Raw genomic sequence first — 26,775 nt, 5'->3', positions numbered from 1 at the left:
CAGTTAAAAATCACACAACACCAGGTTATAGTCCAACAGGTTTAATTGGAACCACACTAGCTTTCGGAGCGACGCTCCTTCATCAGGTGATAGTGGAGGGCTCGATCATAACACAGAATTTATAGCAAAAAATTTGCAGTGTGATGTAACTGAAATTATACATTGAAGAATTGATTGTCTGTTAAGCCTTTCATCTGTTAGAATACAGTGATAGTTTCACTTCTTTCATGTGTAAATCACAAAACCCTTTTTTTTAAAGTTGCATTCTCGGGTTAGCTGTTAACAATGGTGATAGCTAGACAATGTGTTGAAGGTGTAATCTATACACAGCTGTTAATCAGTGCACCAAATGTGTTTACACTGACCTTCAAGCCTTAATATAAATACAGAGCCAGAACGCTGCCGCACTTGAGAGACCCCCAGCAACGAAAACAGCTCTGCCACAGTCAATAGTGCCTTGGATTAGGAGTTAGAATGTAAGGAGTAGAAATAGGCCATTTGTCCCATTGAGTCTGCTTTGTCATTCAATGAAATTATGTTTGATTTGATAATCCTCAACCCCACTTTCCTGCCTTATTCCCATAACACTTGATTCCCTTACTAATCAAACATCTGTCTACCTCAGCCTTAAACGTACTTAGCAACCCAGCCTCAATAGCTCCCTACAGTAAAGAATTCCATAGATTCACTACTCTCTGAGATAAATAATCCTCCACATCTCTGTTTTATTTTGAGATTATGTCCTCTGGTCCTAGACTCTCCCATAAAAGGAAACAATCTTCCTGTATCCACCATATCAAGTTCCATAAGAATATATGTATTTCAGCTTCCATGATTCTAAAATGAGTACAAGCTCAATCTACTCAACCTCTCCTCATAGGATAATCTGTCCATACTCAGAATTAAGCTAATCAAGTTTCTTTGGACTATATCTTTCTATATCTTTCCTTCAATAAGGGGACCAGAACTGTTCCCAGTATTCCAGCTATGGTCTGACCACTGCCGAATATAGTTTTAGCAAGACCTCCCTATTTTCATGCTCCATTCTCTTTGAAATAAAGGCTACCAATTCATTTGGATGCAATCTTTTTGTAATTCATGCATGAGGAGCCCAAATCCACCTGTGCTGCAGCTTACTGCATACTTCCTTCTTTTAAATATTATTTAGCTCCTCTATTCTTCATACCAAAGGGCAGGTGGAATAAAAATGGGATAAGCTCCATTTCACTATAAGAATACCCTGTGCCTGATTGGGCAGCACATTAACTTTGAATTGTCTGTTTATCTTCATTATTGGGTTGTGCACAAAATGTCCTGCTGCCTGGGATACATGCCCTACATGAAGTCCAGCTTTGTGTGAGGCTAATATTGGGTAAAGGTGGACTGTAATTGTTAGCGCCAAACTATACATCTTAAATGGGAAGTGGATTATGGCTACAGCACCGTCTCAAAATATCTGGGAAAATACTTTCTTTTAATTTGTTCATAGGATATGGAGTGTTTCTGATGAGTCTGGCATTCATTGCCCATTCCTAACTACCTTTGAGAAAATGATAGTGAGTTGTCCTTGTGAACTACTGCCATCCATATGGTGCAGGTACACCTTCAATGCTTTTTAGAAGGAAGTTCGAGGTTTGATCCAGTGACAGTGAAGGAATGGCGATATAGTTTCAAGTCACAGTGGTGTCTGACTTTGAGAAGATCTTGCAGGTTATGGTGTTCCCACCTGCAGCCTTTGTTCTTCTAGATGGTTGTGGGTTTGGTTGGTGCTGCTGAGGAAACCTTGTTGAGTTCCTTCTGTTCATTTTGTAGACAGTTTACACTTCAGCTACTTTGTATTGGTGGTGGAGAAAGTGAATATTTGAAGAGATGGGTGCCTTTGGCCTGGGTGATTTCAAGGTTTCGTGTTTTGTTGAATCTACACTAATCCAGGTAAGGTGGAGTGTTCTTCAACACACATACCAGAGGTGAGTAACTACAGAATTCTTAGCCTTTTGACTTGTTCTTGTAGCGAAGTATTTATGTTGTTAGTCCAGTCAATAATAACCCCACTGTATTAATAGCAGTGGAATTCAGTGAGCCTGTCCAGCCCAAGGTGCAGAACATGCTTAGGGATGAGGATTGTGGTATCTGGGAAATTGTCGGTTAGGTATGATTTGGTTACAGTGACTCTACTAGGCTGTCGCTTGACTAGTCTGTAGGACAGCTGACCCAAACTTGGCAAAATAAAACTTCTAGATGTTGGCAAGGAGAATTTACAGGGTTGTCAGGCTGTGCTTATCATTATCATTTCTGGTGCCTACATCAATGTCCAGAGGTCCTTCCAATATCATTCCTTTTAGACTTTGCAGCAGTTTGATACAACTGAGTGGATTGCTAGGCCATTTCAGAGGACATTTAAGAGCCAACCACTTTGCTGTGATCTGGAATCACATATTGGCTGGAATAGGAAAGGACGGGAGATTTCCTTCAACAAAGGGCATTAATAAACAGATTGATTTTTATGACAATCGACAATGGTTTTGCTGTAAAAACTAATGAGACTAGCATTTAATTCTAGATCCATTAATTTATTTTAAATTCAACCAGCTGCTGTGGTGGAATCTGAACCATGTCACAGAGCAGTCACTTTACTATTCTGGGCGGCACGGCAGCTCAGTGGTTAGCACTGCTGCTTCACAGCGCCAGGGTCCCGGGTTCGATTCCTGCTTCAGGCAACTGTCTGTGTGGAGTTTGCACATTCTCCCTGTGTCTGTGTGGATTTCTTCTGGGTTTCCTCCCACCATTCAAAGATATGCAGGTTAGGTGAATTGGCTCTGCTAAATTTCCATAGTGTTAAGTGCATTAGTCAGGGGTCAATGTAGGGGAATGGGTCTGGGTAGATTACTCTTTGGAGGGTCGGTGTGGACTTGAAGGGCCTATTTCCACACTGGGAATCTAATCTAATCTAGTCCAGTTACATACCACTGTGTGATAGACTTCCCCCTTACATGTCTTGTGGACAAGCCCTGGATTTCATGAATCAAACTGCAAAGGTAAGGGCGAATAGCTCTACAATAACTCTATCATGTGAGAGCTCAAGGCTAAGGGAGTAAACCTTGACAAAACAGACAGATATGTAAATCTGTCATCTTTCCTGCAACCAAACCAATGCCAAACATAATGTTTTGCTTTCCTTTCAATCTACGTCACTGCAGGCCAAATATGAGTGGTGAAGTGGTGTTTTGATGATAAGTGACTGTGGTATATCTGAAGTGACAATGCACAATTGTGAAACAGCATCACAGATTTATAAACTAAGATTTACCCAAGTATTGAGTATAGGAGTTGGGAGGTCATGTTGCGGCTGTACAGGACTTTGGTTTGGCAAATTTTGGAGTATTGCGTGCAGTTCTAGTCTCCTTCCTATCAGAAGGATGTTGTGAAACTTGAAAGGGTTCAGAAAAGATTTACAAGGATGTTGCCAGGGTTGGAGGATTTGAACTTTAGGGAGATGCTGAATAGGTTGGGGCTGTTTTCCCTGAAGAATTGGAGGCTGAGGGGTGACCTTATAGAGGTTTATAAAATCATGAGGGGCATGGATAGGGTAAATAGACAAAGTCTTTTCCCTGGGGTGGGGGAGTCCAGAACTGGAGGTAATAGGTTTAGGGTGAGTTAGGAAAGATATAAAAGGGACCTAAGGGGCAACAGGGTTGTGAATATATGGAATGAGCTGCCAGAAGAAGTGGTGGAGGCTGGTACAATTGCAACGTTTAAAAGGCATCTGGATGGGTGCATGAATAGGAAGGGTTTAGAGTGTTATGGGCCAAGTGCTGGCAAATGGGACTAGATTATGTTGGGATATCTGGTCAGCACAGACGAGTTGGACCAAAGGGTCTGTTTCCAGGCTGTACATCTCTATGACTCTGACTCTAATTGCCTAGATATTTCCTTCTTTCCAAGGTTCATTCTATACTAAAATTCATCACTTTCTCAGGTAGCTTCTTCATGGCATGCTTTAAAAACTATTGCTTACTCTTTTTTTTGCGCTGAGATTGTTTTGCGCAAGATGCATGAAAACATGGATTGGAACGAAGCATTTTGCTTCTTGTGTTTTGTCAAGCACTCACTAATTAGTAATTGCACAATTTGGATGTGCTCGTGCTGGACTGGGGTGGGCAAAGTTAAAAAATCACACAACACCAGGTTATAGTCCAACAGGTTTGTTTGGAGGCACTAGCTTTCAAAGTGCTGCTTCTTCATCAGGTGGTTGTGGAGCAGAATCATATGACACAGAATTATAGCAACAGGATTGCAGTGTCATGGAATGTAATATTAAACAAATTTAGCTTGAGTCTTTCATCTTTTAGAATGATCACGGTAGTTTTGGTTCCTTCATATGTAAATCCTAGAACATTTTCAAGTTACATTCTCAAGATAGCTTTTAACAGTAGGTGCCATCTCAGCTCAGATAATGTATTGAAGGTATGAAGTTAAACTCTGTCTGTGTCCCAATGTTAGGTCAGACTGATTCTATCTACATACAGAGTGTGTGTATGTGTGTGAGTGTAATGGGGTGTAAGTCTGTGAGGGGGTGCTTGTGTGGGTGTGAATGTGGGGGGGGGGGGGTGTATGTGTGAGTGTATGAGAGAAGGGCTGCGTGTGTGTGTGTGTGTAGGTAGGTGAGAGTATATCGTGCAGTGGAGTCATCTGTAGTGCAAAATGAACCGAAGGTCCCAGTTGAGACCATTCCCATGGGTACCAAACTTGGCTATCAGCCTCTGCTCAGCCACTTTGCGAAGATTCCTGTCCCAAAGTCTGCCCTGGATAATGATCACCCAAAGGTCTGACGCCGAATGTCCCGGACCACTGAAGTGTTCCTTGACTGGGATAGAACACTCCTGGCTAGTGATTGTTTTGCGGTGTCCATTCATCTGTTGCTGCATGTCCTGAACACTTCAGCAGTCTAGGACATTCGGTCTTGGAGCTTTGGATGACCATCCTCCAAGGCAGACTTCAGGACAGGCAACATCACAAAGTGGCCGAGCAGAGGCTGATAGCCAAGTTCGGTACTCATGGGGATGGCCCCAAGTGGGACCTTGGGATAACGTCACACTACAGGTGACCCCACTGTACTGTACACTCTCACACACACAGCGTGCGCGTACACACACACACACGCAGACCCTCTCTCATTCACAAGCTCTCTCTCATACGCTCACACATACAACCCCCACACTCACATCCACACACGCACCCTCTCACAGACTTATACCCCATTACACTCACACACGTACACACACTCTCTCACAGACACTCACATCCCCATATACACACCCACATGCTCAAACTCACCCGGTCTCCCCTGCACATACACACACACAGATATAAATTTGTAGGGTGAAATTATACTTGCAGAATTATTTTATTTTGCTCAAAAACTGCATAAATCCATGTAAAATTATGTAAATCCCACTTTAGAAGTAGAATCAGTCTGACCCAACATTGGGATACAGACAAACTTTAATTTCACACTTTCAATGCATTATCTGAACTGAGATGGCACCTATTGTTAAAAGCTATATTGAGAACTTTAAAAAAGTTCTGGGATTTACATATGAAGGAACTGAAACTAATATGATCACTCTAAAATATGAAAGACTCAAGCTAAATTTGCTTAATAATACATTTCATGACACTGCAATCCTGTTGCTATAATTCTATGTCATGTGATTCTGCTCCACAACCACCCGATGAAGAAACAGCGTTTTTAAAGCTAGTGCCTCCAAATAAACTGTTGGACTATAACCTATTGTTGTGTGATTTTTAACTTAGTAATTGCACAGTCCAGATCCTGACTAAGTTGTCGATAAATTGCTCTGTCAAGCATTTCTAACTAAGGTCTCTCCCCACTGCTGCAAATAAACATTTTCTGCTGGATATAGCACAGTTTAGGTACATAATCATGTTATTATATAACTATTATAATTATGTCTTCTCTATATTTTCATAGAACTGCATCAATTTAATATGCTTCAATCCCCATTTAGAACAGCACTTTCTCTTGCACTGATGCATTATTTATATCTTTACAATCTTATTACTTTATGTGAATGTGATGATTAGTGTCAATTTGTGGGGATTTTTGTGTCATGGATTTGTGTTCACTTATAACTTGATTAAGCTTAGCTTCTTTATGGCCCGTACAGCCTGCAAAGAAAGGAAACTTTATTCCAATTAGTCTGTGTGATCTGAAATGCAAGCCATGGAAACACAAGAGAGTGTCCATCCATTACATGACAATGATCTGTTCCATTCTGGTAACATTGGAATCTGCTAAAGTCACAGCAAGGACAATATGTGTTTATTTGAATCATTAAAAGAGAATATCACATTTTTTTGCCTCATTGCAGCACAGAATCACACTAAATACAATAATATAAAATTAAAATCCAAACAACACTAGGTTATAGTTCTTAAATTTATTTAGATTGATTCTTTCATCTTTTAGAATGGGATATGGTGGTTTAGGTTCTTTAATATGTAAATCCCAGAATTACATTCTCAACACCACCTTACCACCATATCCCATTCTAAAAGATGAAAAACTTAATCTAAATTTGTTTAAGAACTATAACCTGGTGTTGTGTGATTTTTAACTAAAGTTGTTTAAAATATCATTACAACTTCATGACACCGTAACCCTTTTGCTATAAGTTCTGTGTCATATGCTCATGTTCCACAACCACCTGTGAAGAGGCAGTGCCTCGAAAGCTAGTGCTTCCAATTAAACATGTTGGACTATAACCTGGTGTTGTGTGATTTTTAACTTTGTCCACCCCAGTCCAACACCGACACCTCCACATCAACATTAAAATTATATAAATAGGAGTATGGTAAAATATAAAAATTGTGATTCATGGAAGTCACAGCTAATCTTTCCCCACACTGCTCTTTAACACTGATGTGATGAGATTCAGCCAATTAATTATTGGTCATAGTACTTGTTGCCTGAATTTGTTATTGTTGACTTTTTTTTATCACTGAGCAAGACTGTGAATTAGTTACAATCAGCATTAAATAAACCATGTATTGTTGACTAGTTATTGCTCAAATAAAATCTTATAAATTAGGTCCTACTTAGGTTATCTTTTATTAGACAACATTTTGATGTTCCTATTTAGCCGTGTTTTTTCAAAATTAAGTTCCTATTATTAAGGCATTTGCACCTGTCTGTCTTCAAAGTGCCAGGTGGATGATTGATCTTGGCATTCTTCTGAGGACCTAAGCGTCACAAGTAATTCAGCAAATTTGATTCATTGCACATCTGCTAAGGAATGGGTGAACACATTGGATATAATAAAGACTGTGGGTTCTGACAATACTCCGTCTGATACTTATTATTATTCCCTCAATCCAAGCTGTTCCAATGCAGCCACAGTACTGGCATTTACCCAAATCACCCAGGTATGTCCTGTTCTCAAACACCAAGACAATTCCAATCTAGCTAATTACTACTCCATCAATCTACTCTCAATCTTTCGCAAAATAATGGAAGGTGTTGTGTAAAGTGCTACTAAGCAGCACTAACTCTGCAACATCCATGGAGAGAAAGCAAGCAAATATTTGAGTCCAAATGATTCTCCATCAGATGACTCTTGCATCTGAAGAGTAATATAGACTCGAAATATTAGCTTACTTTCTCTCCATGGATGCTGCCTGACCCACTGTGATCTCCAGCATTTTTTGTTTTCAGTACAGATTCCGGCATCTGTAGTGATTTGCTCTTACTAACTCTGCAACAATGTGTTCGTGGATGTTCAGTTTGGGTTCCAACAAAGCATCTCAGCACTTGACCCAATTAGTGTTACAAATATGAAGTTTGTTGGGTTTTTAAAATTTAGGATGAAATGGAGAAATTGAGGTCATGACCTGTTCTGAATTCTGCATAACAACAAGATAGGTGGCTTAGTTGTTAAAGGCGGCCCAGGTTGTCATACTGGGAAGAAGATGAGAAACAATGACCAGGGCATCTATGCTGACAATGAATCTCTCAGTCTCACAGAAGGAATGAGAACTGTCAGGTTTTTAAAATGATTATTATTTAACTTGTCTATTTAATAGTGTGGTTTTAAGAGCAGGTTAAAGATTGGGAATTCTGTGATAACCTTCTGACTCCTCAAAGCCTGCCAATTACGTGCAAAGCACAGGTCAGGAGTGCAATCAAATACAATCCAGTTGCCTGCATGAGTGCAGCTACAAACAATGCAAGAAACACACCACTCAGGACAATGCAACTGTTTTGATTGCCATCCCATCCAGAACGTTAAATAGTTGCTCCCTCCACTCCTGGTGCATATGTTCCATTGACAGCACCTTCCAACTTCTGACCTCCACCACCTGGAAGGACGAAGGAGCTAATACAAAATACCAATCCCTGCTGGTTCCTTTCCACACAACACACCATCTTGAATTGCATAATATAATGATTCTTCTACTATTTCTGGGTCACAATTTTTGAACTTCCTCCTTAACAGCTTTGTGGGTGTTCCTACATTGCAAGGACTGCAGCAATTCAAGAAGGCTGCTCACCAGTTCCAAGGTCAATTCAGGTTGAGCAATGAACGTTGGACTTGCATGAACAAAAAACACACAAATTGACTGCTGCTGCTCAGACTGCTTCCCATTGACTACTTAACTCTCAGACATATGCATTTTCACTAGTGACTGTTGAACATTTTTTCCAGAGACAAGGTTCCAATGAATAGCTAGTGCTCAGGCTACTTTTCAATGACCAATCTTTTGTTAACTGTTTGCTACTCAGATCAGTTTCCACCGAGGTAAGACAATTGGTACCTGCTAACTAATCTCCTGAACCATTAAAAGCCCACTGACCAATTACTGCCCATTAAGTTCTGTTTGGTTTCAATCCTGTTAATCTTATTGATCCTAGTGCTGCTTGGTTGGTGCTGAGACCAGTCATGGTTCACACCAGCATTGTTTCAAATATTACTTTCAAAGATTGTTCCAATTAAACCTACTGCTGAAGGGATCAACGCTGGATGGAAACCCCAGTCCTCTAATCCGTCTGATCCAAGGTTGAGTTTTAAACCGGCAGCACATCATTTCACAGTAGTGTTCTTCTTCCTCTTCCTTTTCTTCCTCTGGGGGAGGAGGTGGAGCAGGGGCTTCCACAGCCTTCTTGGTTGGTGCTGTGGTATAAAGTAAATGAATGGTCAGATTTGCTTGTGAGCAAGTTAAAAAGATTTGAGCCACCTAATGGAGCAAATTAATAAAAATGACATGCATTTCTATATTATCTGAAGACACAGGAAGTCACAGGTCATGTTACAGCCAGCTAAGAACTTTAAAATGTTGCCACTATTTCAATGCAGAAAATATTATAGTAAAGAATCACAATGATATTCTCCCCCACTGCCAGAATGGGCAGTTTTACTTATCCTTCAGATCTGATATTGATTCACAGAACAGACAGAAATTCAACTTCAGCTTATATCCACTTCCTGGGAGGATGTGCCAGGAGTGTCTAGGTGATGTGTAGGCAACAGAAAGGAGACTTGTTTTTTTCTATTAGTCTGGCCAGGCTTGGGACCTGAGACACTTGAGAGAAGAATCTATTAACCCTTCTGAGCCATTCAATTCCTCCACCTTGCCCACCCACCTTCTGTTTGTATCTTCCTGAATTCCTCCAGATTCATTTTAATCTAGTACTACTGTTTAACATTTTGAAATCCTCCCTGAAGCGGTGTCAATAATCCAAATAAACTTTCCAGTCATGCCAGTCCATAATTTCCATTGTCACCCACTGTGCTTACCATCTACCACTCCCATCCCAAACACCAGCACTCTAATTCTTCAATCCCTTTGCTTACATGCAGTTGGACTTGCTTCATCTTCAGATGCATCGGGGTCAATAAGCTTTTCCTTGACCAGTTCTGTTCGTTCTTTAAAGCTTCTCACCAGTTCTTGGAGGCGCTCATTCACAATAGCACTAGTAATACTTGATGTTGAGCCCTGTTTATCTCTGAAACTGAACAAGAAAACGGAATTCAGAAACTTTGAGTTTTCATATGTGATGTGTTGGATGCTAGCTTTAAGAAGATAGCTTAAGATTATTATTGCTATAAGTAGTTATGCTAAGGGACATACTGAACTAAATGCAAGCTTTTGTAGAATAATTATTGCAATTCTATTAGCCTTATATATTCTTGTATATCTTGTCTGTTATTTTATCTAACATATTAGGCTGTGGCTCCTAATTGCTGTTAGCTTGTGGTTAGGGTAACTCACTGGCACTAACCCTCCTTTCTGTGCTTAGTCGAGGGCCTAACTAGTGATTAGAGGTAGAGAATAGATCATGAGAGAGTCTTAACAAACAGATACTGGTTAACATAACAAAGTTTAGTTTAATGCGTGAATAAAGTGGATGCAATTAGTATTAACTAGTTAGGCATAATTATAACTATCAGGAACCAGGAATCTGTATCCATCAGTATCTCATGCAAAACTAACTAATGTATTTCATCATATAAAGTCTGTGTGATGTCATCAGATTGGGTGGGGTTAATGTAATTTCAACATCAACTCTTTCATAATCATTGCTTTTTACAACTTGCACTATTGTTGATTATGCAGCCTGTTGCTTTACTTTTGGACTGTGATCTTGGGAACATCTGCAGCTGTCTGACTTCTATGTGTGCCCTACGAGTGAGCCACCTCACTCAGCCTAATGAAAGTCTGGAAACCCCCTTGGTTCTTTTGCTGCTGCTCCAGCCTGTGTTACTACTCTTTTACAGCCTCTATTCGTGGAACTGAGCAGTAGGATATCTGGGAATTCTACTTTTGCAATAGGTCCAGCTTTTAATGTTTTCTCCAAGAATTGATAAAATACAGGTATGTTTGAATAAATATAACCAAGCAAAATATCACCAAATTAATTAAATAAATGAGACAAATTAAATCAGAATTTTTGCCTGTCTGCCTGTCTCTCCCTGCTCTTCTGTGATATTCAAATCTCTGTTACTTCCTCCCTCTCTCTCCCCCCCATATTTATTTCTTGCTTAAGCTACCCCTCTTCCTATCTGTTCATAATAAATTACAGTGAAAAACTATATCAGGAGCTTAGGTGTAAATGACTATTTGCTACAAATTGGGTGCATATATCACTGCATACCATCTCCGCCCATTGGAACCAATAGCAACCCTTTCCTGTAAAATGATTTGCAGCCAGAAACACTTGACATCTTCTTGAAACAATCAGGGGAAGGGATTGTGGCAAAAATAAGCAGCGTCTGCAGTAGGAGGAGTAGCTTAGTAAAAATTAACATCAAAACACCCATAAACATCTGTTGGGCAAGCACCCACATAGGTCTTGCTAACTGACCTATCATCAACCTGGAGGTTGGTCTGGCTATTCCAAGCTTGCACTGGTAACTCCTCGGATGGTTCATCCACCTTTTCATGATAGGAGGACTTACTTCTGTCCGACAAAAAAAAATGAAATCATTGGTCATTTATCCATGTCAATTTAAAGATATCACAGAAAAACGTACAGCTGTACCAGTGTCAAGTCATGGCTTTATATCATCACACTCTTAGGAATGTGAGTGATTCAGTTGATGGTGGTCCTGTTCTGGAACTAGAAGAGTCTGGCTTCAAATCCCATTCCAGATTTGATGACCAAGGAAGGAGTGTTTACCAGACTCAAAGCTGGTTGTTAATCAGCCTGGAAAGTCCTTCCAACACTAAGCATTATTTTCCAAGGGAGGAAAGAATGAAACAATATTGAGTTGAACTGCTGCATTTTCACTGACAGGATGGGAAAGAGACAAGTAAATTTTTATATTTCACATGAGAAACCAGGACAGACAAAATTTACTGGGTTTGTTTACAGTAAGGTAAAGGAACTATAGTGTTATCAGACCATAGGGCTGCACTCTCATTAGAGAAAAAGAGAGAGAGAGAGACAACTAATGGTTTAATCTGAGGGTCAGCATATCTCAGGCAAGGTTGAGAAGGATAATCCTTCATGGCAATCTCAGCCAGCACTAGAGTTGAACCTGTGTTGTTCACCTCAATCTAAATCCCAAGCCAACCATTCTCCCAACTGAGCAAAACTAACGAGCCAGTAAATCATCACTCAGCCTAAGTACCTGTATCTTTCATGCAATTATATTCATATTGATGAGCACTGAGATACAGTCACGTAAAAGGAACAAACATTTCAAAACACTGAGAGCACAGCACTAAAAAATGTCAGAGTCTCAAACCTGACATTTCAGCCTGTCTTTTATTTTCAAGCTGCTGATTGGCTTGTTGCACAATTCCAGCACGTTCTGTCTAATTTGTAGCTTAAGGGTTAGGACTGTAAAGAAATCAACTCAAAATATAAACATTTTTATTGTTTGCCTTCTTATTTTTGAATTGGTGAACTGAATGATTCTCAAGGACAAGAAAGGGCAGACTTTGATCTATTCTTGAATGCAGAAAATTCCACACATTCTTGTTTTAAGTGTCGGCCCAAACCCTGGGTGGCTACAATTCAGACAAGAAAATTGAGTACAGCTTCAGGCATTTTAAGCCTCTGAAATCAGGGCATTTTTCATGCGTTTCTAATGGGCTACCATTAATCAAAGGTATGACTGAAGAACTCAAGTCTTGTGCATTTTATTACTTTGAAAGTGCAGATTATGCTTTCATAAATATCTATGTTAGATTGGAAAATGAGAAGGATAACATTGAAGTACTTGATTTCCATGTGCAATTGTTACTGCAAATGTGTGGATTTTGCTTCTGTATCTGTGTGGACCTGGCAGTGATTTGGCACCTGTGGAATAAATTAAGTTTGGCAACTATTTAGGGTGAAAGTGGTATTGACTTATAAAGACATGCGCACATCGAATATTAATTTTTAATTCATTGCCTGGAACTAAAAGCTGGACTTCTTAAAAAGACAGTTTCTAACCAAAACAAAAGCCCTAACTGAAACTAAAAATGCAAGTCTTAATTTCACATTCCAATCCATCAGGTAGAGATGCAGAGTCTACAAAGGCCTAGCAGAAATAATTAATCCACAGAGGGTGTAAGCAGTTTCCTTCCTACTTTATTAAAAATGTTCACATGAAAGAAAGAATCATACGGAAATAAACTGGAAAGGACAAAGGACCTTAATTTTCTTAAGGTCACTGTGCAGAAGTACGAAAAAAGAAGTTACTTTTTTGGAATATGCAATGGATTTGTGAACTTCTGATGGCAGTTAGAGATAAGTCATGTGACCTACCAAGCATTTTACATGAACACGGACTTCGACTGGCAGGAGACATTGCTGCTCCATTGTGGTCTGATGCTTGGTAAAAATGGAACAACATAATTTACATTTTTAAAAATCACACAACACCAGGTTATATTCCAACAGGTTTAATTGGAAGCACACTAGCTTTCGGAGCGACGCTCCTTCATCAGGTGATTGTGGAGTGCTCGATCGTAACACAGAATTTATAGCAAAAATTTGCAGTGTGGTGTAACTGAAATTATACATTGAAAAATTGATTGTCTGTTAAGCCTTTCATCTGTTAGAATACAGTGATAGTTTCACTTCTTTCATGTGTAAATCACAAAACCCTTTCTTTTAAAGTTGCATTCTCGGGTTAGCTGTTAATAATAGTGAAATGTTCCAATGAAATGTTTCACAGGAAACCTCTTAAGCTACTTTGCTACAGAATTATATCATAAGATATTAAGGCAGATGGCCGAGAGATAGGCTTTAAGAAGGATCTAAAAGAGGGAAAGAGCAATAGAGGAGCAGAAGTTTAAGGAGGAAATTCCAAATCTTAGGCAGTGGAAAGCTTGAATGTGAGTACAGGAGTGATCATAAAAGGGATTTGGGGCATGTAGGACACAGAAAACAAAGTTTTAGATGACCTCAAGGTTATAAAGGGTAGAACCTGAGAGGCTGGCAAAGAGTTGGGTTTTAATCATTCTTGGGATTGGAGCATCACTGGCAAGGTCAGTGTTCATTGTTAAACTCTCACTTCCCTTGAGGAGGTCGTGGCAAAACACCTTCTTGAACCTCTGCAGTCTTATGTAGTGAATTACTTCCACAGTGATGCTCGAAGGAGACACCAGCATTTTGTTCCAGCAACAATGAAGGACCGTCCATAATATTTCAAAATCAGAATGGTATATCGTTTAGAGTCATAGAGTAATAGAATGATAAAGCTACCACTTCCTCCGGTAGTTCATTCCACTTTTGAACCACCCTCTGTTTGAAAAAGTTGTCCCTTCTAAATTTTTCCCCTCTCACCTTAAAATTATGCCCTCTAGTTTTGAACTCTCCTACCCTAGGGAAAAGACCTTTGGTACTCACCTTATCTATGCCCCTCATGACAGTATAAACCTCTATAAGGTTATCCCTCAACCTCCTATACTCCATTGAAAGAAGTCCCAGCCAATCCAGCCTCTCCTTATAACTCAAACTCTCCAGTCCCTGTAACATCCTTGTAAATCGTTTCTGCACCACCTCCAATTTAATATTTTTCTTCCTATAGTAGGGCGACCAGAACTGTACATGGTACTCCAAAAGTGGCCTCACCAATGTCTTGTACAACCTCAACATGACGTCCCAACTCTTATACTCAATGGTCTGAGCAACAAGCATCTTCTTTACATCTGTCTACCTGTGACGCAACTTTCAAAGAACTGTGTACCTGAACACCTAGGTCTTTGTTTGACAATCCTCAGGGCCTTACCATCAACTGTGTAAGTCGTGCCCTTGTTAATCTTACCAAAACGTAACACTTTGCATTTATCTAAATTAAACTCCATCTGCCACTCCTTGGCCTATTGGCCCAATGATCAGATGCTTTCCCTGTGCCTGTTGTCTTTGATTGTTGGAATGATAAAGTCTGGAGGTAAAAAGGAATAACTAGATGTTATTGCCTCTTTTACTGATGCCTCCAAACTGTCTGGACTGCTTGGAATTAAAAGTAATTGGCAAAAGGACCAGCTCAGTACCTGATTCCTTTAGTTTGTTCAGTTTGTTATGGAGGCTGTAAATTGGGGGAAATAACAATCTTCCATTCTTTCTGACCTGCTCCACAAACAGCTGACTCTGTATTTACTGATTCAGCCATTTTTAGCTACATAAATTAGAAAATGACTTGCTCTGGAATATAGCCTGAAATACCAAAAAAAAAGGACCTTGCAGAATCTCCTGCAAGTGCACCTCTTCACTGCATGTGCCCTTGCAACCATTTCACCACCTGCATGTTAACAGGAGATGTTTAAGAATAAGTAGCAACCCTCTAGGAGCTTTAATTCAAATATTACCACGCTCAAACTCTTGACTTTTCCAATATATATTGCAAATACTGCAGTAAAATTACAGTTCAGCTCTGCGGGGTGAGGCATCTGAGGAGTTGCAACTGCACTCATTATATATTTATATACAGCACATAAAACTTGTATAAGTATCCTAGTAGGGGGCAGCCTGCATATACATTTGAAGTATATGGTTATGGATGTATCATTTTCTTTGTCTTCTGACAACAAATCTTACCTCCACATCCATTGTTATTCCAAGAGTCATTGAGTTTTTACAGCATGGAGAAAAGCCCTTTGGCCCACCATGTTCATGTCTGTCATCGAGCATCTATCAGTTCTCATATTGCTTTCCAGTACAGTAGCCTTGTATATTATAGCATTTCAAATGCTTATTTAATTACTTCTTAAATGCCTTGAAGGTTGCTGCCTCTACCACCCTTTTAGGCAGTGAATTCCAGACACTGTCTGAGTGAAAACATTTTTCTTTCAATCTCCTGCTCCTTACCTTAAAACTGTGCTCCCTGGTTGTTGACCTTCCTAATCAGCAGAAAGGTTTCTCCCTATCTAACCTACCTGTGCACCTCATAACTTTGTACTTTTCAACCAGGTTGCCCAGGAAACATCATAGTGAATATCCTCTATACCTTCTGTCATGCAGTGATCAATTTCTGTGTGTTCTCTGATCTGAAAAGATGACACAGCCCGTCTTGTGGCTGGGCAGCGGCCATTAGCTTTCATCCAAAGTAAGAGCAATCCAGTAATTTTTTTTTATATTATTCATTCATGGTATGTGGACATCATGTGACATTGGTTGCCTTAATTTCCCTGATCCATTCAAATTTAACTCGCTCTGAACTGACTGCACTCCATACTCAGATCCAACCCTGACTTTATAATTGAGCCTACCAACAAGAATGTAGTTGTCTGTTGTACTAACCTCTACACTGCAGAAGCTGAGTGCCAGTTTTCAGACACCTCCTCCTATCTCCCCCTGGACCATTACCCCACCATCAAACATCAGGCTATTGTATCCATGGTGTTCACTAATCTCATCCACCCCACGTTCACATCTCCCCAGGCCTCCAAATTCATAGTTTTCAATCCCACGCAGCCTGCTACTACCTTCTTCCTAAAATCGCCAATAAAAGGACAGCCCAGGCAGACCCATTACTTCTGCCTGTTCGTGCCAACAAAACATATCTGTTCTACCTAGACTTGATTTTCACTCCCCTTGTCCATTCACTTCCCACTAACATCTACAATTATGCTGATACTTTACATTAACTTCCAAAATTCCATTTTGCCTCCCCTTCAACATGCACATGCAATCCCTTTAACGTCGATCACCCATCAGGAGGGCCTCAGGACTCTCTGCTTCTTCTTAGAAAGAAAGCCTGAGCTGTCCCCATCCAGCACCACCATCCTCCATCAGGCTGAGCTCATTCTCACTTTGAACATGATCCCCAGTTATGCCTGTCTCTTTGTGGGGTATGTGGAATATGCCTTGTTCCAATCCCACCCAGGTCAGTTCCCAAAGTTCTTTTCTCAGTACATCAATGGCATCACCGGTGTTGATTTCCTCTCTTATTCGGAATTGGAAAAATTGATCAATTTTGCTTTCTATTTCCACCCTGCTCTCACCTTCACCTAGTCCATCTCTGACTCCTCTCTTCCCTTCCTTGACATCTCTGTTTCCACTTGTGGGGACAGGTTGGCCACCAATATCCACTACAAATCACTGACTCCAACAGTTACAAGGACTATAGATCATCATCCCTGTTTCCTGTAAAGATGCCAAACAATTCTCCGTCTCCATCGCGTCTGTTCTGATGAAGTGACCTTGTGCAGGGGGCTTCAGAAATGTTTACCATTTTGCTCAACCAAGGATTTTCCATCACTATTGTTGAGAGGGCCCTCAGCCGAGTCCGAATCAACATCTGCACTGCTGCCCTCACCCATTCTCTTCCCTCTGTTATGGACCAGGCCAGATTCCCACAAAACATTTCAAGAAATTAGCCCAGACTCTAACTTTGCTCATTGTTTTAAGCATGCTTAAAGTGGATATTCCAGGAGAGATGCGGCTGGTCAAAACACTTAATTTTAAACAAAACAGAATTTATTTACAAGATTACAGAATGAAACACAAACAAAAGAGAACAGAATACTGAATAACTTAATCTATCCGAAAACCCAACAGTTTATCCCAACTTAATGAAGCTGTTCCAAATACTTGCATCAATCCCCATAAACACCCCTTGGCACAAAAGATAAAATCAAACACAGTCTTACAGGTGAGAGAGAGAGATGGCAGCATGAAACATCCTCTGCCATGCAGCCTTGTCAGCAGCCTCAAAACTAACTGCCTGCTTTCTGTGAACAGCCACTGCTAAAACCACACCAAACCAGAGAAAGGCTGAGCTGGGAAAACTGGCCACTCCCCTTTCATTGTACAAGTTTTTTTTAAACTTAAAAGCATTCTTAAGTAGATCAAATCAAAATATTTTAGAGCCTGTGTCTTTACGACCTCCTGAAAAATATACCAAGGACAACCTAACCTTGTTAAAGGACCATCATCATCACACCTCCCACAGTACCGTTGAGTGCCCCCTGACCCTCACTTACCACCCCACCACCCTCCACATTCAAAGACTCATAAGCCACCATTTCCACCACCTTCAGTAGAATACTATCACCAGTCACATATTCCCCTCCTTTGTCAGCATTTCGCAGAGATTGTATGATTAGATTAGATTAGATTACTTACAGTGTGGAAACAGGCCCTTCAGCCCAACAAGTCCACACCGACCCGCTGAAGTGCAACCCACCCAGACCCATTCCCCTACATTTACCCCTTCATCTAACACTACGAGCAATTTAACTTGGCCAATTCACCTAACCTGCACATTTTTGGACTGTGTCTGAGCTTCATTGCAGTACTGCAACAGGCCTGATACAGAAAAGTTGGATTGAGAACATGGTGGAAGGTTGAAGTGGCAGGCAACTCGAAGCTCAGGACCACTTTTGCAGACCAAATGTAGGTGTTCTGCAAAGTGATTGCTCAGCCTGCATTTCATTGCCCCAATGTGGAGACCACATTATGACCTGTGAATAATAGACTGGATTGAGTGAACTGTAGGTAAATCACTGCTTCATCTGGAAGGTACGTTGGAGCTTTGGATGGTGAGGATGGAGGAAATAAGAAGGTAATGTACCTTCTGGGATTGCATTGGAAGGTGCCATGGGTGCGTGGGGAACTGTTAAGAGTGGGGGAATAGTAGTCCTGGTTGTTCAGAAAGATTCGGCACAGCGGCATGGTGGGCGGCACGGTGGGTACAGTGGGTGGCACGGTGGGCACGGTGGGTGGCATGGTGGCACAGTGGTTAGCACTGCTGCCTCACAGCGCCAGAGACCTGGGTTCAATTCCCACCTCAGGCAACTGTCTGTGTGGAGTTTGCACATTCTCCCCGTGTCTGCATGGGTTTCCTCCGGGTGCTCCAGTTTCCTCCCACCATCCAAAAACGTGCAGGTTAGGTGAATTGGCCATGCTAAATTGCCCATAGTTTTAGAAGAATGGGTCTAGGTGGGTTGCTCTTCGGAGGGTTGGTGTGGACTTGTTGGGCCGAAGGACCTGTTTCCACACTGTAAGTAATCTAATCTAATCTAAAACATAGCATTACCACTTTGGTTGTGCACCATACTTCTAGATAAGGTTGTATAGTTCAGAGCTCCATACACTGAGGCATGACACTGGCCTCTTCGTGAAGTCTCCATAGCACACTGGCAGCGCAAAACACGTTGCTTCATTGTGATTGATGCAACGGTTTAGGAATACTGTTACTGTTATGCTGTTTAATTTTGACATTCCCTGGAGATTATTGACTCATACCTCTGCGATGGGAACCCACAGATGGAGAAATCCTTGCGGCCTTGTTGCATGTCTGACAATAGCATCAAACAAGACAGCAATCATAACAAAATAAACAGGAACCTCCACTAGTTGCCACACAGCCGACAGAGAGAAAAGCAGCAGGTGAAGGTTCCCCAAAGGGCTACAAGAAAATGACTAGATCCCAAAAGTACTGGCCTCATTTTTACTATCTGCAGCTATCAATAATTCAGTGCAGGCAGAGAGCACGGGTATCCTGGACATCATCACTGAACTATTGTCTTTCAGTGGAAGCAGGAATAGCAATGGGAAGGAGTTGGTGGCCATCCCATCTTGGTGCCTGTCAAGGTTCCATCTGCCCTGAACTTTTAAGTAGTCCTGTTACCAAAGAGCAACTAGGAACCTCTGTTTAAGTAGGCAAAAGTGAGGACTGAAGATGCTGGAGATCAGAGTTGCGAATGTGGTGCTGGAAGTCAGGCAGCATCCGAGGAGCAGGAGCATGAGGCTCATTCCTGATGAAGAGCTTTTTCCCGAAATGTCGACTCTCCTGTTCCTCGGATGCTGCCTGACCTGCTGTGCTTTTCTAGCACCACACTTTCGACCTCTGTTTAATTCCCAATGGATGACCCACAATTGCAAATGAGATGGATCAAATTCTATTTTCACCAGTTTTATCCTGCTCCTTGATGAAAAGGGTCGAGAAGCTTGAGCAGAGGAATTCACTAGCATTGTTGGCTTCCCCTGGTACAGGGCAGTATAGACAGCATCCACATTGCTTTGACAGCATCATAATACCAATCTGCAGAAGTCTGTCAGTTGAACATTTTTCCACTCATTTATGTGTAATGTATGTTTATATGAAAGCTGGTTCCTGGCCAATCTAAAGTACATATGGACTTCTCTATTTCAACACTCCTTGACCTTTTCTATTTATGTATAAAAACGTTCCTGTCCATATTATTGTACGCACAGTATCTTTGAGTAATTGACCTTCAAGCATCTTCTCTTTAGAGGTCTTCCTCACCGTTTAAGAGAAAGAAGCAGTCAATGAGTCAGGGCAGTAACATGGCATGGCATTAATGTTAGGTGATTTTTTTTAGGCTTCAGTCAGCTTTCAGATATCTGGATGCTGTGTAGTAATGTCTCTTGTGATAGGCAGCAGGTTGGGAGAAATGCTAAAGCATCTCCAGTTGGAAATTGGAGTCCTTTTTAAAATTGAAATTCTTTCAGTGTTTCATACATAGTATTTTCATTGTAGCCTGAGTGTTACAGCAGTAATTAGACTTCTGAAAATGTAAAGAGACCTCTAGTATATGAAAACAAAGGATTATTGAGATCATGACTCATGTGAAAGATTTATCAGGTGCCACACTGCCCTGTTATCCATGTAGTGGTTTAAAAATAATAAATTCTTGTTCTTAGAAGGAATGAAAACTAACCTTTGAATGGAGATGGAAAAGTGGAAAATGTTGCCCCTGGCATCATGAGTAGTTGTCCCTTGGATGTTGGCCAAAAGGATTCAGATAATTGATTGACACAGTGTAAGTCACCTGCCCCTAGAAATAAGGTTTATCAACACATGCTCAGAGGCAGAGGGTGGTCCTATCAGATGATTTAGGCAGCAGTCCTCATCAAGTGGTCCTCACTGGGCAATCCTGAAAGAGCTGCCTTCCTAAGAAGAGAAGGAAGACCCAGGAAGGAGTTCCCCAACTCCACAGCTAAACAGCAGCATGCTGCCTTCACAACGTTAATAAAACCAACACATTTGCCAACAGCCTGTTTGTCCTATGATATCAGTGAACCATCCCCAGTTGTCATGGATACATTAACTTATGTATCATTTTTAATGGGCTACTCCTTAACAAGCTCAAACTATCAGAAAATTGTTTACAACTTGTCAACTGCCTATAAAAGGTAACTGTGAGGAGGCTTTTGGGAGTCCTTTGTGTAGCTCCACTACCTTATATGCATCCTGGCACCACCCTGATTCCTTGAGAAGAAGGGGCACCTGAAGTGAGTTAAAAATCACACAACACCAGGTTATAGTCCAACAGGTTTAATTGGAAGCACACTAGCTTCCGAATCATCACCTGAAGTGAGGTTAGGGTCCCTTGCCCCCTATCACTTTGCCATGACGCTGACCTCTTGTGGTTGAAGTGATGGTGTGCAGATCCAAACACATATCTATTGTCAATGGAGACAGCCAAATGCGTGCATGCTGAAGCCAATTTGGTACTGATAACATTGGTGGACTCCTGCACCCTTCAAACCAGTTTACCAACTACCTCTCACAAACCCACCTGGTGGGTGCAGGTGAAAGCCTTGCTGGTGCATTCACTGAGGGTTGTGTGGTTTCTTCCTCAGAGGAGGAGGTGGAGCTGAAGGTCAGTGGTACTGACCTCTTCCTTGGGGTGATTCACTGGGTCCCACTCGTGTCTACATATGACAAGAGAGGGAATTAGTTTTGTAGAAGGGTTAAAGGTTTGCAAATTGTGTGAGTATGATTGAAAATAGAAGAGCTGTTAGTGATGATGAAGGTGAAGAAGGTGGTGAAGTGCTCCCAGTGAATGTATAGGAAGTGCAAAGAATAGGGAGCATTAGTAGTTTGGGAGGAAGAAGCGGGGAGAGCCATTGAGTGGACATGCTGTGTACAACAGTGACAGTTGTTGGTGAGGATGTATACTGTGACAGAATAAGGTAGTTAGCTTTTTTATGCACTGCTGGAAGTTGCATTTCACCTTGCAGAATGCACTGATTCAGGCCACTATCTCTGTCCAGGCAGTCTGTGGTTTAAAACAGTGGTCCTCCTCATCACCGCCCTTTACTGGCACCTCCAGGTCCTTGTCTGAGAAACAGAGTGCCAGGTTCCCTATCTGGGCCATTTGGTTCATTCCAGTGTTGGAGGAGCAATGCCTGAGGGGCTGGTCCTGGCCTGCAGCATTGAGAGGTGCACAGCTCCAGTGTTGTGAATGTCACAGAATTCTGGCAGTGGCTAGCACTTCTGCCTTTCTTCCTGCATTATTTCATGGTGACTGGTGCCACAGCGGCTGGTTGCATAATTAATGTGCTGAAGACCAGAAGACTGCATGAAAGTGATGAATTTAGAGGCTATGGAGATACAGCTGGAGAATGGGACTCACTGAGTAGCTGTTTTGGGAGCCAGTCCAGACACTATGGGTCGAATGGCCTTTGTCTGTATTTTGATTCTATGAGTAAAGTCAACGTGGTCCATCATGGACCATCTGTCACACGTGTCACTGAAAACAGCACTTTGCCAAAAAAAATAGGAAAATTAAACCTAATATGTGAAGTTAAATACTATCAAGATGGATGGTTATGAATGATGATAGAAGGAAATGACATGCAAGGAAGTAGATGACCATGACATTAGCAGTACCAATTTGAGAAGGTACGAGATGGCATTATTTCTGTGTTATATCACCCAATGAAACAGAATATTTGCACTTGGTGAAACCTAATAGAAATGAAAGATTTCAGTTCTTTAACAATGTGGGGAAAGTAAGATGTGTCTTATCACTTAATGTGGTGGTAGCAGTACAAGCAATGGGTAGCCTTCTGTACTCCATATTGGTAAACTGTGCAATTTTAGCCAGTTTAAAGCATTATCACCATGCACACTTGGGGTCCATAAGCTTTAGATTTATTAATATATGCTAAACTTCTCTGGACCTGGATAAGTGGATTATCAACGGTAACAGCATGTACAATCAGAATAGTTGACAGAATAAATATACCAGTTTTTCTTTAGATTTAAGTGCAATGGTTTTCCAAACATCAGAAAATCAGCTGACCAAAGAAAAACACTTTACCTCCCAGTGCTTTTGATTTTACACTTAGGACTGTTTACTCAAGAAATGAACATGGCAGATTTAAATTAATTTTATGTGAAACAGGCTTTCAGACATCCATTCCTCACTGTGTTGTCTTCAAGCTCCCTTATGAAAACTTGTTTGACAGTTCATCATTCTAAAGTTAAAGAGGAGCTTTCCAATTCTTGTCCTGAAGTTATTCTTCTCAGCCCTGAATTTGTATCTGAATGTTCAGGAGTATCCACAAATTTTGTTCTGAGTTTATATTCTTTGAATTTTTTATGTTTTACATCTCTATTAAAATGTCTTTGCCTTTGAGACATCATCCTTTGGGGCAATTCATCATCTTTTGCTTCCCATATATCTTTAAAACGGGGAATCAATCTTGTTGCTCTCTTCTGCACCTGTTCTAGGATCTCTACACTAGAATAATGGAAATTCCATGCAGAATGTTAACTGTTAATGTATGTATTATGTCATAGTTCATATATTTTAATGTTTTAATTCTTTAAATTGAGTTATAAATATTAGTTAATATCTGGAGGCTGGAAAACCACGGAGACTTAGGATTCAATTATAAAAAGTTCAATTCAATTGTAAATTGTAAATGTAATTTACAAAATGTTATTTGTGTTTACTAGAAAAGGGTAAAACAGTAGGTTGGTTTACTTAGCTAAAGAACTGGAGTCATGATGTTTGCAGTGATTTCAGTAAAAGATTTAAGTTATTCATGTAGTCCACAGATGAAAAGATGCTCTGAATAACTTGTAAACTGTAGATTTGGCGACAATAAATCTGGAAGGAGGGCAATTAGTACCATTAGAGATATAAGTTATCCATGTGTTTTAAGAATTAAGCTTTGGAATTACAGGGTAGTTAATTTTCATTTCTACCAGGGAACACTGTCACAGAGGTGGGCGAAGCTTAGTGATATTCATTGTTTTGAGTTTCTCTCTATGCATAGCCAACAGGTGAGAGTGTTTGAGAGATGCAGCTAAGAAGAGATGGTCAGCAGAAGAACTGACTGATGTTCAGAAAGCATTTAAAAGACAGTGTGAAAGTTGGATCTTTTGCAGTTGTATCATCTTGGAAGTCGAGAGATCTACACCTAAAGTAGGATAAATGCTAGATCTATTTACTATGACATTCTTGTATTGAATAATAGCCTTTTTAGCTGTTATCCATTATAAGACACAGTTGCAAGGTGGAAGAGTTCACAAGAGTTATTTCAGAAATCTACAGAGATTCTCTGTAGTAAAGGGTTAACTTTGTTGTAATTGAAATTCTGGAAGTATTTTTGGTTGCAGTTTGAAACCATAGCTACAAATAGAAAGGTTTTTTTTCTGATGGTTTAGTTGTTGCTGAATAATCACTGAAAGGCCTGTGCTTGAACTGTGGAATTCAGAGCTATGAGGATTTAGAGGAAAGTCAATGGGTCACATAGCCAAACGCCACTGAATTTTAAAAGGATGTTGCCAGGGTTGGAGGATTTGAGCTATAGAGAGAGGCTGAATAGGCTATTAAAAGGGACCAAAAAAGGGCAACTTTTTCATGCAGAGTGTTGCATGTATGAAATGAGCTGCCAGAGGAAGTGGTGGAGGCTGGTACAATTACAACACTTACAAGGCATCTGGATGGATATGTGAATTGGAAACGTTTAGAGGGATATGGGCCAAGTGCTGGCAAATGGGACTAGATTGGTTTCAGATATCTGGTCGGCATGGATGAGTTGGACCCAAGGGTCTGTGTCAGTGCTGTACATCTCTATGACTCTATAACCTGCTAAAGTCTTGTATCTTGGAGAACAGCTGGAAAATTAGAGAAAAATTAGAGTAAATTATGAGATCTATGATATACCTTTTATCTAGTAATCTAGAAGAAATGAATCAACCTTTAAAATTTATGCAATGTTTCAAAGAACTCTTGAGGAATAGTAGAAAGTAGAACTGGATTCATACTTGTCTTTATAAGCAATAGTTTTAATTTAGGAGTAATTGTTTTGTTTAATTTCAGATTTATTTACAGGAATTTAGATGTACATATGGGCGGCACAGTGGCTATGGGTGGCACAGTGGCTATGGGTGGCACAGTGGCTATGGGTGGCACAGTGGCTATGGGTGGCACGGTGGCTATGGGTGGCACAGTGGCTATGGGTGGCACAGTGGCTCAGTGGTTAGCGCTGCTGTCTCACAGACCTGGGTTCAATTCCAGTCTGTGTGGAGGTTGCACATTCTCCCCATGTCTGCGTGGGTTTGCTCCAGGTGCTCTGGTTTCCTCCCACAATCAAAAGATGTGCAGGCTAGATGAATTGGCCATGCAAAATTGCCCATAGTATTCAGGGATGTTTAGGTTAGGTGCATTAATCAGGGGTAAATGTAGAGTAATAGGGTAGGGGAATGGGTTTAGGTGGGATACTCTTTGGAGGGTCGGTGTGGACTTGTTGGGCTGAAGAACCTGTTTCCACACTGTAGGGATACTATGAAAAGTTTGTTTTTATCTTAAAAACATGAAGCTTGTAGCATAGCTCTTTTCATTTGTTCCTTGTGTGTTCATATTTCTCTCTAAAACATTAATGATCCCTAACCAGACCATAAGTTAGAAAATTGACAACTTATCTCAATGTCAGAAGTCATGAGTCTATGATAATGCCCAGATTCCCTTTGCTGATTTATTTCCTTCACTGTAAACCAATATTTTTCAATCATTCTCTCAATCTATATACCTCAGCATTAATATCTTATTAATCTGCTACATAGTAGATCAGTCATTCTGCAAAACGAAAGATGTATTCTTTATGAATCAATTCCCTGTTTATAGCTTCTGCACAAATTGAACTAAGCTGATTAGCAGGATATTCTGTGTGTTCCTGTTTCTTCTTCTTTTCTGTATCTCTTTATGTACAGTATGTGGTAGGCAAGTTAACACCCCTGAGTGTCCTTCCATTGGCCAGTTCTATTCCATTTTTGCGATACACTTGCCACCTCCTTGGCTTCACTTGAAGTTTGTTTATCCCTTCTCACTTTGTGTCCAGCCCCCAATAATTCTTTTGCAAGTCATCTACAATGAATGTGCAAATCAAATTCTGGAGAGCAGAAGGGATTCCAGGACAGAACTCACCAGTCCTCTCAACAGTGTAACCCAGCTACCTTTACTTACTGATCTTAGTTTCTGCTCTTACCTTTGTGCTGACATGGGGACACCTGGCACTGTAAGTGTCCGACTCTTGTATGGTGAAGAGGGCACTTTAGTTGGTGGCAACTGGCCATTCTCAGATGTTAAAGTAACACCTTCAGAATCTACATCTTCAATGTTGACTGAGGGCCACGATGTTGTGTGAGGATCTGACAGAGTAAAAAGGTAAATAAAATAGATATTAAATATTGACCAGAGAACCCAATAAAGACCAGTCAGAAACTTATTCCAATATGGGTATTCAGTCACTCCACCTCCAAAATATAAATCAAAGGCAACACTACTTCTGATTTTCATTGAAAAATGATGTGTTTAAGATAATTTATTCTAGGGGGATGACATTGGGGAACTGAACAGATGATTATAAATATGGTGGCCTCAACTTATTAACATTATACTAAAATCTCTGGAGGGATTCAAAGCCAGTACTAAATAAAGTTTAATCTTCATACTGCAGAAGACATCTGGGTAAAAATCTTAGTTAACTACAGTTTAAGAACTCTGCATCTAGTATGTATGTTCTCATTATAATTGTTATAATTGTTA

The 26,775-nt window shown here is 40.6% G+C and overlaps 1 protein-coding gene across 8 annotated transcripts in view; it reads right to left on the bottom strand.

Annotated features, from left to right (window-relative positions):
- The window catches only part of LOC122558548 (cyclic nucleotide-gated channel beta-1-like), a 204,313-nt gene that overhangs the window by 79,361 nt on the left and 98,177 nt on the right, over positions 1-26,775 (bottom strand). For 7 of the 8 annotated variants that reach the window (XM_087996039.1, XM_087996040.1, XM_087996041.1 and 4 more), the window contains 4 exons: positions 26,216-26,378; positions 11,384-11,479; positions 9,873-10,030; positions 9,021-9,191 (listed from right to left, as the gene is read on the bottom strand). In XM_087996039.1, coding sequence (XP_087852165.1) covers positions 9,021-9,191; positions 9,873-10,030; positions 11,384-11,479; positions 26,216-26,378 — 588 coding nt within the window. The remainder of the gene's footprint in view (positions 1-9,020; positions 9,192-9,872; positions 10,031-11,383; positions 11,480-26,215; positions 26,379-26,775) is intronic. The other variant, XM_087996043.1, reaches the window with a different exon arrangement.

The sequence above is a fragment of the Chiloscyllium plagiosum genome, unplaced genomic scaffold (genome assembly GCF_037043375.1).
Source record: "Chiloscyllium plagiosum isolate Xiang-an unplaced genomic scaffold, Cpla_swu_hap1 HiC_scaffold_17, whole genome shotgun sequence".
NCBI classification, from domain to species: domain Eukaryota; kingdom Metazoa; phylum Chordata; class Chondrichthyes; order Orectolobiformes; family Hemiscylliidae; genus Chiloscyllium; species Chiloscyllium plagiosum.
Note: the sequence above shows the minus strand (reverse complement) of the source record. Positions and strands in the feature narration are given on the sequence as shown.